Source organism: Lontra canadensis, unplaced genomic scaffold (assembly GCF_010015895.1).
Source record: "Lontra canadensis isolate GAN:19392208 unplaced genomic scaffold, GSC_riverotter_1.0 scaffold67, whole genome shotgun sequence".
Lineage (NCBI taxonomy): Eukaryota > Metazoa > Chordata > Mammalia > Carnivora > Mustelidae > Lontra > Lontra canadensis.
The window spans coordinates 3,289,846-3,307,468 of record NW_022631061.1 but is presented as its reverse complement, the minus strand read 5'-3'; the positions used below and the strand labels follow the sequence as shown (position 1 = coordinate 3,307,468).

Genomic DNA, 17,623 nt, shown 5'->3' with positions numbered 1-17,623 from the left:
GTTTTTTTTTTTTTTTTAAAGATTTTATTTATTTACTTGACAGACAGAGATTACAAGTAGGCAGAGAGGTAAGCAGAGAGAGAGGAAGAAGCAGGCTCCCCGTGGAGCAGAGAGCCTGATGTGGGTCTCGATCCCAGGACCCTGGGACCATGACCTGAGCCAAAGGCAGAGGCTTTAACCCACTGAGCCACCCAGGCGCCCCAGGTTTCTTTTTTTAAATTATATTTATTTATTTTAGGGAGAGATGGCACGAGCAGGAGGGGCAGAAAGAGAGAGAGAGAATCTCAGGCAGACTCCACTCTGAGCATGGAGCCCAAATTGGGGCTCGATCCCAAGACCCTGAGATCATGACCTGAGCCGAAACCAAGATTCAGATGCTTAACTGACTACACCACCCAGGCGCCCCAAGATTTCCTTAAAAATTTACCTTAAATTATAGGAAAGAAAGAAGGACACAGGTTATAATTTATGTTTAGTATTAAAGCATTTGTCTTGGGGTAGATATTAGTATGGCTTGGTGGCAGGTAACTCCAAACAGGCCACATAATCTAATGTAATCTCGGTCACATTCCTGCTCAATACCTGCCCTCCGCTTTGTCGGGAGGAGTGGGTGAGGATGCACAGAGATACATACATGTTCCTGGACACTCTGCCAATACGTATTAACAGAAAAAAGCCTGCCCTGGCATGAATTCTCGTCCAGGTTGCAGTCTGCTCAGCTAGAGCTGGTTTTTATAAATAAACAATTATCAAGGTAACTTTGGAATCTGGACTCAAGTCAAGGGCCTTCAAAATCCAGTAAGACCACATTCAGACTCTGAAGACGGAAAAAGTCAGAGCTGGGTTTCCTGCCATAGGCAAGGGACACACAGTTGGGATGGTAACCTAATAGCAAGTGACACCCATTGTTAGATAGCTATGTATCACAGGTCCCTTCTTCCTAGACAATAAAATATATCTCTGACCTGTTGCCCTAAACATGCTCTCTGCTTCTTTGACTTTTTAAGTTTCTTTCTCATTCAACTCTTGAAAATTTATATTTGGGGGAAACCTCAGATGGACAAAACAGAAGAACACTGAATTTCTTTAAGGTGGACAGTGACTAATTTGAGGACATACAGATACACCCTGGAATTTTTAAGTGGCTATTTCTAGCAGCCCATGCTGTCTACCATAACCTTAAGTGATGGTTACCTGGGCATCACAGAGGTCATAATAAATCAGCCTCACTGACACCCAGAGCCTAACCCAGTCACCTTGCAAATGCGTTATCTAGTTCTCAAAGTGTGCAGGGCATTCACCTAATTCAAAAGGCAAGGCCTAAAAGTGGAAACTAGGTTTCACTTTTCTATACAACAAGACAGCACAAGAGTTTTCCAAATGTGAATTTCAGTAACCAACAATGCAAAAAACAAACAAACCAACCACAAAAAGCAATTAAGTTCAGAAATTCCAATTACTTAGATAAAATATTTCCTCATTAAATATTCAGTTCCTGGCAAATATGACGTTTGATATTCAGCTTACCTATTTTTAGAATGCCAAGTCATGTCCCAGTAACACAGCTCTAAAGACACAACCAGTGAGACTAGAAACTTGCAACAGAAGGGGGCCCCATCACCTCTATATTAGGAGAAGTTCCTAGCTGACTTTAACAGTCCCATTTGTGAGCTAGTCAGAGGAGCAAAATATTGGAGGAAATCTAGGTAAGTTTTACTGGTGGAAAAACAAAAGAATAAACTGGTAACATCAACCTATTTGAAGAGATCATGTTATTGGAAATTTCTCCAAAAATGCAAGTATGTTCTTTTATGGACACTATTGTTAGATCACAAAGATGGATCACCAGGAAATGTTAGGTGATGTTAATTCAAAACTCACTTATGTGGGATTGCTAGGGCAAATAATGTTTTTGGTAGGACATGGTCTTAAAAAGTGTGTGTTGTGAAATGTTTTTAAGTAACCAGTTTTTCTGATGACCTGAGCAGGAGAAATACTTAAGTAACTGTAAACAGTTGCCCTACCTACTGAGTGGGCCATAAAATCAAGGAAGGGAGGCAAAGGGAATCATCACTTCTGTAGTGGGCGCTGTAGACCTCCTACTCAATACAGAGCTTCCCCTTCCTTCTTCCTCAGAGACTTCTAATTACTGAGCCCAATAAATGGGCTGCAGGGTCAGAATTAGTTTAATCCCAACCAAAGCACTGAAATTCCCTGCATCGTTAATGGTCTGAAGTTGACCCAATCTACTTCAATCAGATGATATCCATCCAACTGCAGACTGAAGATAAGCACTTATATTCCAATGGTTGGAGAGGTTCTCCACTGCTGAACATAAACAAACATAAACAAGTAGCGCTTTTGGCCTTGAATCACAAGAGGAACCAGATTTAAGATGAGCTGCTGCTCTCTGTGGTTTCAGGATGCTGTGTACTGCGCATGAGAGAGAAGGAGAATCAGCATCCTCAGTAACAGGGCTGAACTCCTACATTAACCAACACAGGCCTCACCTTTCAATTACAGTTATAATATTTCCTTAATCTGATATGCTAACTCATATAGTCTCTAATAACAGGAGGAAATAGCACATTAGCTTTGGAACTGGGAAAAACCAACTGGGAAGATCAAATTTTGCAGCCAGTAGGGCTAATTGATACTTTATGCTGGTGATAATACCAGTTTCTTGAAGAATATATAGAATCTCCTATGAGAGAACCATTTTTAAATAGCTCTTGGCCATAACAGAATTGCTATGCTAAATGGGTTACATTATTTTGTTTGATTACTTGTGTTCATCACAAGAAAAAGGATCCACACTGGAATTTTTAAGTGGCTTACGGTATCAGGTCACCAGAATTTTGATTTTGGTACTCTGGTAGAGCCTCCATTTTCATTGTTTTGTTTTTGCTGGCAGGGGAAAGGTAGGAGAGGCACAGAGAAGACCACAGATATTAATCAACTACAAACATTGTGCAGCTTGTTGGCAACCATTCAGTGTTATGGAAGCAAAGGACACTGAATGCAGAAGGTCATCTGGTGCCTTATCCCTCTATATGCGGGGCAACTGTTGGAAATTTTTGGAACGTGTACAAAAGATTAGTCTTTTGGCCCCAATTCCCTTATGTAGTCCCTTACATACCCTACTGCAGGGACATGAGGCCCTCGGTCATCTCCCACGTCTCGGCAGAAAACATTGCTCGACCAGAGAGGGAGTAAACGACACTTGTCAATAGGTGTTTCCAACGACTTCGTAAAGATGACAGAAGAGAAGCAGGCACCAGTATGATGGCCATTACAGAAGGCCAAGTTATCCCTCACACAGCACCCCCTTAAGATTAGTATCTTGGCTAGTGCGGAGCCTGCAGCCCCAGTTCACAAAGCCCCCAGCAGTTACTTGCACGGTGAGCATGTGGTAGTTAGAAGACGAGCACAAACCAGAGCCATCAGAACCTGCCAGGGGGGTAGGAAAAGAATAAATGAAACAAGATGGGATTGGAGGGAGACAAACCATAAGTGACTCTTAATCTCACAAAACAAACTGAGGGTTACTGGGGGGAGGAGGGTTGGGAGAGGGTGGTTGGGTTATGGACATTGGGGACGGTATGTGCTATGGCGAGTGCTGTGAAATGTGTAAACCTGGCAATTCACAGACCTGTACCCCCGGGGATATAAATACAGTATATGTTTATAAAAATTTTTAAAAAATTAATAAAAAAAAAGTAAGTCGAAAGGAAAGCAATAATTAAGTTCTTATTACACCAAACTCAGTAAAAAGTGAATTGCCTCCAGCATCCAGGGGCCTCCAAGGTCCTTGCTAGATGGGGGATGGAAAGAAGTGAAACTCTCTAAACTACAGGACTCGTCTCCTGGATGAGTGGCCTCCTGGATTGGGAGGGAAGGATGGAAAAAGGAGTCCTACTGGCTTCAGAGAGATGGTTATATTCCAGGCTTGCTGTACAGGGTCTTTGCAGGGTAGTGGGTTTCTCTTTAGCCTTGGGGAAAGAAGGTGGCGTCTGTGCTCAAGAGTACTGCCCAGGACAAGTTACAGCTGTGCTTGTCCCTCTGTCCAGGGACCTGGGTCTCCAGGAAACAGAAGACAAACAGACTTAGGAAAAGCTTCTAACTCCCAAGTCAGAGAAGCCATAGCCACTGGAACTTGTGTAGAGGAGTCAGTCCACATAATTCCAGGCTATCAAGCTAAGTACAGAGAGTGAGGACAGAGGGGAGGAAGGCTACCGCCTGGTGAAGAATCTGAAAGTCGCAGGGAAGAGCTCTGGGGCTGGGATTTGCCATTCACAGCTCTGGAGAGTCCAGACTGAACACAGGTAGCCAAACAGGACCCAAACACCAGGCTGCTGGACATAGCGGGAAAAGAGTGTCGTGGGGGCTCACAGTCACCAAGCTACAGCAAACCCAAACTTAATTCATTTGAGAGTAAAGATGACCCAGGACAGCTGAAACAGAATTATCTTCCCCGCATCCTGCTGAGAGCAGAGCCAGACAGTGCAGGGTAAGAAGGGAATGACAACTTTCTCTTCTCATTCCCCTTTCCCTCCTGCCCATCCCTTTCTGAGAACAGAGCAGGGAACATGTGTGGGCCCTCCTAGGCATGTCTGGCACAGGCTGGGGGCAGAGTATCTTTGCCTGGTATTCTCAGGACGGGTCCATGGGTCACACATTTTAGTTGGAGATAACAGAATCCACTCTGGCCAGTTTAAGCACAAAGGACACTTATTAGTGAATAGAGATGGCTCACAGAATTACTGGAAAGTCTGAATAAAGAGACTGCAGGCTGAGATTCCAAGAACCTCCAACTGACACTACAGAGATGGGTAGCTGAGGAGCTATGGCCTCCGTCACCATCAGGAAGCTGCCATGTCAGGAAGCTACTGTCTCAGCTGCCAGCCTTCAAATGACCCCTCCTCTATCATGACCTCCCAAGCCAAATGGACCATGGTCTCACTGTCTCCATCTCCACAGAACTCCATTCCCAAAAGATTTTACACAGCACATCAACCTAATGGAGCCCACCTCACGGAGCTGCTGTCTAGTAGGAAGGAAGGCGATACAACATGGAGGTGGTGTTGTTGAGCCTTTCTGGATTCTCCATTGGAAAGGAGGGTCTTACGCTGTAAAAATTTTCAAATGTCATAAAGTGTTGGCCAGCCACAAAAAACAAGGTACTACTATCTGTCTAAAAAGCTTTCCAAGACTCAAAACCCCAAGACTCAAAACCCTAGAAACAGTACACCTAATGTGAGAAAAAATAGACACCCTTCCATCTTTGAAGATACAAAGGCCACAACTGCTTTATCAACTTTCCATTCCCTAAAAAAAAAAAAACACATCATAATTAATCTGAGGCACTTGAATTAAGAGCTTGTCAACAATCCTATTTCTCCTGAGCTACAACTTAATTATCTTTACTTTCACATTGAAAAAAGCACTACTGCAATTGCACGCACAAATAGCTAGGTACAGATGTGTACAGCTCTAGTCACTGTCCCTGCTGCCTGGCCTGTGTCAACGTGTGGACCCATGTACATAATTTGTCATCAACTCCCACCCCACTCCCACTCCCTGGGCACGTCACAGACCTGATTTCTTACTGACAATCAAAGTCATACCTATAGTTAACCAGATCCATGAAAACAGTAATAACTCTTGTGGATGCAGAATTCTCAGAGCACTTATGTGCCCTCCCTTAGGCTCACAATTTGTTATTCACCTTATTTTGCAGGGGAGGAAGAGGAAATAGAGAACAGATGAGTAATCAGTCTGAGGGGACAAGTAACGTGACAGAGCAGAAGCAAGCCCCTCAGGTACTGGCTCCGTTCCAGATCTTCCCATCCCATCACACACTGCCTCCAGTGCAAAACTCACCTGAGATCAGTTACGGTACTCAGTGAACTAAACGGTGATCCGAGCACACACACACACACATGCATACACACACAAAGTCTAATAAATTCTTACTTGTTTACAAGTGGAATACTAAGGGCCCAGCCAGCAGCAAAATCTGGATATTTAAAAATCGTAGGATTTTCAGAAAAGGCATAATGGTGAATTATTGTAGATTCTTCGTCATGTAATGCTTTTCCTAAAAACCATTCCTGTTAAATAAAGATATAAAACATCATTTTGTTATAAAGAAGATGTAGTGTATATATACATATGTGTATGTTTGTGTGTGTGTGTGTGTATATATATATATATATATATATATACACATACATACATACAATGAAATATTACACAGCCATCAAAAAAGAATGAAATCTTAAATGAAACAAGATGGGATTGGGAGGGAGACAAACCATAAGTGACTCTTAATCTCACAAAACAAACTGAGGGTTGATGGGGGGAGGGGGGTTGGGGGGGTGGGGTTATGGACATTGGGGAGGGTATGTGCTATGGTGAGTGCTGTGAAGTGTGTAAACCTGGTGATTCACAGAACTGTACCCCTGGGGATAAAAATATATTATACGTTTATAAAAAATTTAAAAAAAAAAGAATGAAATCTTACCATTTTCTACGACATAGATGGAACTAGAGGATATTATACTAAGCAAAATAAGTCAAAGAAAGACAATTATCATATAATCTCACTCATATGTGGAATTTGGATCAAAGGGGAAGGAAGAGAAAAATAAAATACAACAAAATCAGAGAGGGAGACAAACCATAAGTGACTCTTAATTATAGGAAACAAACTGAGGGTTGCTGGAGGGGAGGGGTTGGGGGAGAGAGTAAATGAGTGATGGGCATTAAGGAGGGCACGTAATGTGTTATTCTGAGTGTTATAGAAGAATACTAATGAATCACTGAACGCTACCTCTGAAATTAATAATACATAATATATTAATTGAATTTAAATAAAGTAAAATGTATTTCAAATGTACATCCAAAAAATAAAAAACTAAAAATAAATAAAATGTCCTTTTCTTAAAAAGCCATTTCATATAAGGCCAAAAACAAAGTCATATCACTAATTCTAGTTAATTAAGTATTCTGGGTGATACAGAATTAGCATAGATTACTTTCTAAAGAATTTTAACAAAAACATAATACTCTATGATAATGAACATGGCATAATCTTCACAAAGACAGTAATTTAGTATATCAACAGGATGAACAAAATGTTAGTCATTATGCCATAAACATATACAAGTGGTATTTTACAGAAAATTCTGTATCAAAATACTATTAAGGTAAAGAAAACAGTGTTCCGGGGCACCTGGGTGGCTCAGTGGGTTAAACCTCTGCCTTCGGCTCAGGTCATGGTCTCAGGGTCCTGGGATGAAGCCCCACATTGGGCTCTCTGCTCAGCCAGGAGCCTACTTCCCCTCTGCTTGCCTCTCTGCCTACTTGTCAAATAAATAAATAAAATCTTTAAATAAATAAAGACATAAATAAAAATAAATAAAGATGAGAAAACAGTGTTCCTTTATGCCCTACTGAGGTTTTCAAAGAAGAATCTGAAAAATTCCTTCCAGAATTCGTGCCTATTTTATTCATTTATTCATTCACTCGATTAACATTTATTATTATCAATTAACATTTGTCATTTATTCCATAGCAGGTGGGAACACAGCTTACATAATAGTGGAGAAACAGAAAATAAGTAAAGTAGGGTCAGATGGTGACTGCATTGTAGTAGGATGAAAATAAAACAGAGCGCCTGGGGACTTCCCTGGAAAGAGAGAAAAACCTCTCATGAGCTAACAACTGAATTAAGAATAAGTAATACCAAGGGGCAAGCTATGCACAAATCTGGGGAAGAACAAAAAAGGCAGTTACTACCAAGTCCCATGGTGAGAACAAGCTTGATGCATTTGATGAAAAAGGAAGTCCAGTGTGCTAGAATATACCGGGTAGGGGGAAATGGTATGAAAGAGACAGGCAGGAGACAGCCCAGGGTGGATTTCAGAGGACAGCGGGAAGCAAAGCAGACTTGCTCCAAGTGTAGTCTAAGGCTTCCACTTCCAGCCACAACACATCTCCCACTGAGAACAAATGTGAATGCTGGAGAAAATACTTAAACCAAATAACTGAGGGCCTCAGAAAACAAAGACGGATAGTAGATGAGGGCAAACATCCAAGAGAGAAGGGAAGCGCATTCACAGGAACCCTGTAGTCACCTCCTTTTACCCCTCAAGCCTTTTGCCCATAACAGAGAATGGCACACAACAGAAAGCAGCAGCTGGGACCCTGCAGCCTTGCTGGACTAAGAAAGGGGTTGGAGCTAGAGGCTGCCAAGAAGGTAGAGATTTAAGCAGATCCAGAAAAGTGAGCCCCAAATTCCGCATGTGATTTCCCTTCAACTCCTATGTTGGGAAAAAAAAGAAAGAAAGAAGAAAAGAAAGAAAAAGGAAACAAGAAAAGAACCAAGAGCCAAGTGTAAAGCAGCAGTAAAGAGGCTAATTGCCGACCAAAGGCTCCAGCAGTGGTGCTGGAGAGTCCAAGGCCCAGATGCAGGGTCTGCTAGAAGAAAGGGGTCTAGAAGGGCGGGCAGTCTGTAAATATACCTACCCCAACCAGGTGTACAACCCAGAAGAATATTAAATCCTCCTGTACATAGGGATATCATCCACATCTTTTTCACACAAAATATCTGGAATTTAGTGAAAAATTACCAGGCACACCAAGAAACAGCACCAGAACAAAAACAAAGAGAAAAATGTGAAATAAAGATGCACAGATAAGTCAAATACCACAGTTATCAAAAAAAAATAAGTATTGTTCATATATTTAAGGAAATGGATGAAAAAATGAAGAATTTTACCAAAAAGCTAGAATAATAAACAGAAGTCAGATGGAAATTCTAAAACTGACCAAGGCAATAACTGAAGTCAGGAATCCAAGAGGATATTAGACACAAGAGAAGGAAGGATCAGTAACCTGGAAGGTAGTAAGTCAATAAAAAATAGTTAGTTTGATGCACAAAAAAGAAAACAAAAGGAAGAAAATATAGAAAAGAGAATAAAAGCAATATGAGAAACAGTGAGAAAGTCTAAAACACATGAAATTGGAAGGCCAGAATAGGAGGAGAAAGAGAATGGAACTGAACCAATATTTGAAGAAACAGTCTTAGAATCTTCTGAAACTAACAAAAGTCATCAAGCCATAGATTCAAGAAGCCCTATAAACACCGGTAAAGTACTAAGGAAACCACACAGAGGCATATGTTGATTGAAAAGACCAAAGTTAGAGAAAACCTTAAGAGTAGCTTGAGAGGAGATGGGTTAGGATTAGGAACTAAAACATACGGTTGAATTTTCAATGGAAACAACAGGATGTAAAAGACAATGGAACAACATCTTTACCGAGATAGAAGAAAATTACTGCCCACCGAAAATGCTGAATCTAGTGAAACTATCTGAGCTGCAGTCGGAAATCAGTGGGAATTTCTGAACAGGTAAATGACAGGATCTAAATTACCAAGAGGCTAGATTATTAGGATGGCAAGAATAGAAAACAAGAGACCAGCAAGGAGACTCTAATAATTGTCAAGGCAAGATATGATGGTAGTCTGGACCAGAGTAGCAGTTTTAAACATGGAGAGAGGATGGAAGATGATGTATTTTGGAAGTAGTCTCAGTGGGATATGCCAACACATGGTTGAGGGAAAAGGAGGAATCCATCATGGGTCCTAGGTTTTCTTATATGAGTCATTGGATAGACCATAATGCCATTTCTGGATGAGGAAGACTGAAGATGGGAGAGGTTTAAAAGGGGCATTAAGAGGGGCACCTGGGTGGCTCAGTGGATTAAGGCCTCTGCCTTCAGCTCAGGTCATGATCCCAGGGTCCTGGGATTGAGCCCCGCATCGGGCTCTCTGCTCAGTGGGGAGCCTTCTCTGCCCCCTCTCTCTCTACCTGCCTCTCTGTCTACTTGTGATCTCTGTCAAATAAATAAAATCTTTTTTTAAAAAAGGGCATTAAGAGTTCAGTTTTGCATATGTTGAATTTGAGGTTCCAATTAGACAAGAAGAGGTATGCAGTAGGGAGTTACAGGAGAAGGGAGCACATGGCTCATTCCCTTGGTTCCTTCATACTCTGCTCAAAAGTGACCTGATACCCTATATACAAGAGTAAGCCCACCCCCAATCTATCCCTTATCCCTCTCATTCTGCTTTCTTGTTCTCCATAGCTCTTACTACCATCGGCCACATTGTTTGCATTTTTGCTCCTTGCCTATCTCTCCTGCCACAAGAACACCCCGCCCCTCGGCAGGGAAACCGTCCATTTGTCTCACTGCTCTATCCCCACCAGAAGACTTAACACGGAGTAAGTGCTTACTACTTTTGTTAAATGAATGGAGCAAGCCCAAGAGAGCTTCAAATGGAAACCACCCCTGTTAGAGAAACTAATTTAAATCAAGCACCCTAAATTCTAAATGTTTTGCATATTTTCTTGTTATCCAGCCATTCCCACCTCACTCCCTGCTCCAGAAAACAAAACCGGGAGGGACACCATATTATCTCTTCTGCTTGTGGCTGTGTCCCAAATACCTCCCAAACCCTTGGTTTTGGTCAATTCAGCAACAGATCGTAACTGAACACGTGTGGAACCTATTAACATAACTGTGTGCTTGGCCTTTGAAGCTACGTCACGATTTTCTTGACATTTTATGGATATTTTAAATCATCACTGGGCAAGAGGGATAACTGTAAGGTATATGGTTTTGGCTTAAGATAGAAATTCAAGATCTTAAAAAAAATCAATGACATAGGACTTTCTCAAACTGTTACACATTACTCGATATGAAAATCATCACATGTAACATACCACATCAATACAGCTTGTTTAAAGAAAATAAAATACTTCAGGAGATTTTCAGTACCTTTCTCACTAATCTTTCACTGTTAGAATTTCCTGCTGCAAACACAATTTTATGCAAAACATGTTTCTGTGTTTTAACTTCTAATGGCAGTGTCTGGCTATGATCAAGTGTATAAGATTGTTACCATGTAAACTAAGGGAGAAATTTACACAGAATCTGTGGAAAGAGGCACTCCCCCCCCCTTAACAATTTTCTTAATAGTTTCACAGTAAAGACAATTATAATCAAGATAAGCTGTAAAATAACAATTCAGACAATGTTCCATTAGTATCTTAGAATTACTCTTTACCAGAACCGGTGCTTCACATCTATTAAAAAAAAAAATCAAGACATTTCAGCAAATGCACACTCATATTAAAAGCATACAGTAGGAAAAAAAGACTCCAGCAAGATATGGAAACTTCTAGAACTCACCTAGAAAGGCAATTTTAAAAAGATTATTTTAATAAAATTTAAGTTTTCCATTTAAAATATTGTATAACAGTGTAAATTTACATAAGAATGACAGAAAGATACTGAAGGATAAAACATCAGAATAAAAAAAACTACTGATGGGGCGCCTGGGTGGCTCAGTGGGTTAAGTCTCTGCCTTCAGCTCAGGTCATGATCCCAGGGTCCTGGGATCGAGTCCCACATCAGGTTCTCTGCTAAGCAGAGAGCCTGCTTCCCCTCTCTCTCTGCCTGCCTCTCTGCCTACTTGTGATCTCTCTCTGTCAAATAAATAAATAAAATCTTAAAAAAAAAAATACTGATGCTCTAACATACTACATAATTATTATTTTAATATAGTTTATTTGTAACACTATCAAAGCCAGTTTTGCTTTTTTCTAAAATTTCAAATGGTAGGGAAAAAAAGCACACTGGTTTGAGCTAACTTGAACATTACATAATCTTTATTTCCTAATGCTAGTTTCGAAAGAAATAAAGCATCCTAGATTTTTTTAAAAGGCTGAGTTCAGGAAAGAGGGGGAAAACCTCTCATTTTACCTCTATTCTGTACTTGCTTTTCATGAACTTGCTTTGAACTTTTAAATTTATCATTCCAATTTTCATTAAAAAGCACAGTGAGTCACCATCTTCTGCAAAGAATTAGAGCCACGGATAATGGAAAAATAATCTCCAGGTGAAATGAACACTAGGAGGAGATTAAAACTCCTACATTCTAAAAAGGATTTGGGAGTTTTTCTCAAGTCAAAAGGAAACTTAACAGCCTAACAGATGTTTTACACAAAACATGGCCAAAGTACATAGATGCTGGTTAGCATCATCTGAAAAGACGGGATAAGACACATTTATAATTCTTTTCTACTTTAAAGGACTTTTCTTTTTAACCTAACAACCTTCTCATTCAATTATATCTGTATCTTTCCAGAAAGCAAAGGCATAAAGAGAAATCATAATGGACCCTTGCAGTTTTTAAAGAACATTGAAACCCATGGCTTTGTTAAGGTAACAGACCTTCCACTAAGTGTTTGAGAATGATCACTGTTGCCCAACATTATTCCTACATCAGTAAATGAAGCAGGCCCCCAGGAGCCACTTTTCCTTCTCCACGTTCTCATTAAATATGATTTAGTTCTGGAGTGGGACCAGAATAGGGGTGGGACAGGTGTCTAGTGGTACCTGAAAGGCCCCAATTTTCCTTATTCTAAGTTTAAAGGATTCCATATGGTGATCTGGGTATAACCTGGGCTTCTCCAAGAGATATGAATAGGCTGATTACTCTCGACTTATCTCCAAGGCAATGTCCTGAGACAGGACGTAGCCCATCAGGAAAGCTGACATTGCAGAGCTAACCCGTCCATCACAGATACTCGCTGACCACGTAGTAAGTGTTCAACACTCTGCTCAGTGCTAGGGACTTAGAAATAAACAAGATCCGATTGCTACATCATATCTGCCAAAAATAAAATCTAAAAATATGAAAAATAAGGATACAGAAAGTAGCAGTGGATTTTTTTGTTGTTGTTGTTGTTTAGCATTAGACTTCTAACACGAGAAGCACCCCTTCTTATCTCCAGACCTTCTCAGATTTTGTTCCTTTTGCTTAAAATACTCTCTCCTATTAACTCTTACTCATCCTACAGGACTCAGATTAAAGGTCACCTCCTGTCCTGACTCTGGGAGATTAGGTTTGATGCCCTGCTCTGGACTTCTGACAGTACCCTATATTTCCCTTACTGTAAGACCTCTCACTTTTCATTGCTTCCCAAATGGTCTGTTTTCTCCTGCCATTCTTTATCATCCATGTCTTCAAGATCCTCATCTGTCTGTCCTAGCCCCTGCTATCACAGTTCTTGATGCACAGCTGGCAACCAAGAAATACTACTCACCTAAAATAATATGTGGTCATTGTTGACAAAGAGAAATAAGCAATTTAAACTTATTTCTAAACTCTGGGTTATAGCTTTTTAACTCTCTGAAACTACTAACACATATAAATAGATTTTGTCATTTAAAAATGGTTCACTGTAAGTTCTATCCCTCCAAAAGCTATAAAAACTTCAAAAAGAATTATTTGAACGTTACTTCTAACTATTCAACTATTATTTCATTATTTTTAATTTTAAATTAAGTGTTCTTATTAGTTTGGAAAACCTCTCAATTAAAATTAAATCTTCTTTTAAGCATTTCCCCCAGTTAGATAAATTCTGGTATTAAAATTGTATTCACCTTTGATGGGTCGTATCTTCTGAGTGTTTCTAAGAGTTCTGGAATTTGTATTCTTGTCTCCTCTTCACAGAAGAAAATCCATGATGAATTTCTGCTATATGTTACAGAAAAGCTGACAAAGAGAAATAGGTTATAGTAAACACTTCTATAAAATGAGTTTATAATAAGGTTTAAAACTAATAAGCAAGAAATGGATGAAAGACATATAAAATGGCTAGAAATCTAGATTTTTTCCCCTACGTTTTTCTTCAATGTATAATTTTAGCTTATGGGAAAGCCAGATACTAGTGGTTTATAAGACAGCTAGAGTTCTTAAAGTTACTTCTCCATAACTCCACCAGTCCAGAAGGTAGATAATTTCCAAAGATAAGTATCAAATATATTGACATTTTAGCTTTTAAGAAAGCAACAGATTTAAAAACAGAAGCCATTCATGATTAAAATAATCAAGAAATTTGGGTAATATAGTAGTCATAAGAAATAAAGTTCAAATTTACTTTTCTTATTGACTCTTAGTAAGAAAAGTAGGGAGCATAGGAGTGGTCGGGTAGAAGTGTCAAAATTTACACATTTCAAATTAAACATACTGTGGTAACAGTGGAAGTATGGTCCATGCACCTTCATGCTTAGACAGCTGGTGAAGAAGAAGGACTCTGGGGAGATCCTACAGAAACATTATCAAAGAGGAGAAATAAATAAAAACACAATATGATCCGATTTAAAAAAAAAAAAAGACTCAATTTTTAAATGCAGGTATTTTCAGAAACCTGACATTTTACTCTCCTACGTACTCTCCTTTTTCTTCTCCTTTTCTTCTCCTCAGGAGTTACTAGAAATGAGATATATTGGCTGAATTTCTTTATCACCTACGCATAGAAGAGTGCTGAGGACTCCAAGAAGGGTCCTCAGTGATCCAAGGAGCTGGACCTGAAATTTGCAGATTTGCAAAAGTGACCAGAAGGGAAGAGCACAGAAGCAGTCAGGGATAACACAAAGGCATAGAAATAGCTTTCACTATACATCCACGGGTAGCAGATGGGAAATAAAAGATGTCAGCTAAACAAGAGGATGTATATAACATCCAATTTATCTCATGTAAAAACAAAAAAATTTGAGTGCCTTTAAAAAACTAAAACACCATAGTAATGAAGAGTTTGGGGTCTAAATACTAGAACTGTAACCCTTAGGTACTCAGACAAGGATAGTAATAATAGACTCTGAAAATTTACAAGCAGAGGAGGAACTAAGATTCAGAAACAAGACACACCTATGGTTAAATAAATATCTATACATATACACAGAGAAATAGAGATTAATACATTTAAGGCTATGAATGTTAGCTTTGAAGTAAAGCACTATTCCATATATTTCACGTTATTACAAGCCCTAAGTCAGATATATAATAATATGCTTGAATACCACCACCCTCTCAACAAACTTTAGTATATTCTGTGTTTTATTTGCTTCCTTGGTAACTGTTACAGACAAAACACATTAAGAATAAGTGTGTCAATATTCAAACTATTACTAAACTAATATAGATTCCACACCTGCCTTTAAGTTCATATAAGTTCACTATTTAAGGAGAATGGTTTTCAATGTAAATCTTTGGAACTCACTATCAAATAACGTCTCATTTCTTTATTTTATGTAGTATTTATTTTAACTTTCATGTACAAATATGAAAGGCAAGGACAGTAATCAAAGGTTAAATCAGATGAGCAATATGACATGTCAGAGAAAAAACCAGATGGAAGGCTGAATTAACAGTTAGTTACTCAGTATACTCAATATAATTCTGGGCTTTCCCACTGTTGATTATGAATTATGCAGTAATGTCCATTGACTTTTAAGAAATGGCTATATACATATGCTATATGTATTCATAGATACATGTATATTCATGAGGAATTATATAAGAATAAAAATCATGTGTGAAGAAAACTAGTAATATTAATAGTTGAATAAAACTTTCAGATAATTATGGTATGCTAATATGGCTAGCTAGAAAAGAAAGAGCAAATACTTTAAAAGGTTTTATAAGAAAATAGGTAGGGGCTTCTGGATGGCTCAGTCTGTTGAGCATCTCACTCTTAGATCTCAGCTCAGGTCTTGATCTCAGGGTTGTGAGTTCAAGCCCTATAATGGGGTCCTTGCTGGGTGCTAGGCATGGAGACTACTCAAAAAAAAAAAAAAAAAAAAAGAAAGAAAAAAGAAAAAAAGACCTATTGTGTAGCAATCGAATCAAAAGTATAATAATGAAGACTCTGAAACCATGGAACTGTCTTTATGTTAAATGGAAAAACAGACAGCATTCCAAATATGTAAAACAAATTCATATATGAATAGAGACTGGAAAGGAACCAGGAAAATGAAAATATTTGTGTCAAGATGACCAAAGTATTACAACTATGTTTTAAAAATCCTTTAATGTGGGGCACCTGGGTGGCTCAGTTGGTTGAGCAACTGCCTTCGGCTCAGGTCATGATCCTGGAGTCCTGGGATCGAGTCCCACATCGGGCTCCCTGCTCGGCGGGGAGTCTGCTCTTCCTCTGACCTCTCCACTCTCACACTCTCTCTCTCTCAAATAAATAAATAAAATTTTTAAAAAATCCTTTAATGTAGTTAAAACATAGTTTAGTCTTAAAAGTTTCTTGAGGAAAATACACTTCAGAATTCTTCTTACGTACTAGTCCTATCCTTCCTGGTTGCAGGAAGTATATAAGGGATATCAACAGTTATCACAGGAAAGCTGTGAGGGCACCTTCCTGGCAAGGATACAGAGACAGGCCTACAAATAATCTGTCACAACAATAAAAGAAAAAAGGCAAAGTCTTAGCACAAAGGAGTGAAATTCTAGTCTTAAATAAACTCTATGGATTACTAGTAAATTATAATCATCCCTATCCCCATTCCTTTTTGTTTACTAAATCATATGCCTGGGTTTCATATCTGCTTCAGTCAGTGAACATAAAACTGGCAATCAAGTTTTCTGTACCTACTTATCTCCCAATAAAAACATTTCAAAAACTAGTGGGCTGTGTTGATAACTGCCTCCAGAGGTGTGTAAATACCTTGGTCTCAAAAATATGCCCACCTTGACTTTCAGAAACCTGATCTTAACTCTTGATTAACCCAAAGTCCTTTCAATTATAAATACATTTTCATCCCTTAATCCTCAAAAAGGCCCAAGAGCTTTTATTCTTGTTTTTATGTATATGCTATATATGTGTGTGTACTGATACACATGTGTACATATGTATACTCTGTGTGAACACACATGCACACATGCTCCTATGTATCAGCACCTCTAAGATACGATAACTTAAAAGGTCACAATAAAATTGTCTATCAAATGATCTTATCTCAGTTTTTACTACTCAGAATTGTAATAATTAATGCTCTTTCTACTTGTGTGTTATAAATAACACCACCACGAGATGTATTCCTCCTTTCGGCTGCCATAACCAGCTTACAGCACTTTTACATGCAATGCAATTTTTTTAATATGTAATTGGACGAATGACTGAGAGAGTTTTCAAATGAAATATGAAAGGGAAAGAAAATAAGAAAATGTTGTATCAACAGTGCCATTTGGAATAAAAGCTATAGTAAAGGCACCCATGCATATGGAACTGTCTATTGTCAATCTAAATGACACCTATTCGTGCAATAATACCACCATCTCAAACCTAAAAAGTCAGGCTTTCTCAATAATGAGATAATGCCATAACAGAGGCAAGCATAAACGGGCTAAAAATAAAAAAGGGCCTATTGTGGGCAAATGACAGAAAAAGGAAAGAAAATGAACAAGTTGAACAGTAACAGTTGACTTTTATGTCAACTATTTATTTCATTGAACCAGTCTATCTTCACTTCCATCATCAGTGTCTACTGGTCCCCTAACAAGCACTTTGAGGTCAGAAAGCCTACTGGACATGCAGTCAGTACTTCCTTTGAACATATATCAAGCATACGTTCACACTTAAAGCCACTAACAATTCTGAACAATCACCTTCAAAATTAACACTCTAATTGGTTCCCTGGTTCTGACACAAATCCATCACCCGTATTTGGCCAAGGGGTTTGATTCCACAGCTGAGCA

The 17,623-nt window shown here is 39.0% G+C and overlaps 1 protein-coding gene across 1 annotated transcript in view; it reads right to left on the bottom strand.

Annotated features, from left to right (window-relative positions):
• Positions 1–17,623, bottom strand: part of B3GLCT (beta 3-glucosyltransferase) — a 115,809-nt gene that overhangs the window by 57,035 nt on the left and 41,151 nt on the right. Inside the window, exons 5-7 of the mRNA XM_032880007.1 lie at positions 14,106–14,182; positions 13,519–13,630; positions 5,977–6,113 (exon numbers count right to left, since the gene is read on the bottom strand). Coding sequence (XP_032735898.1) covers positions 5,977–6,113; positions 13,519–13,630; positions 14,106–14,182 — 326 coding nt within the window. The remainder of the gene's footprint in view (positions 1–5,976; positions 6,114–13,518; positions 13,631–14,105; positions 14,183–17,623) is intronic.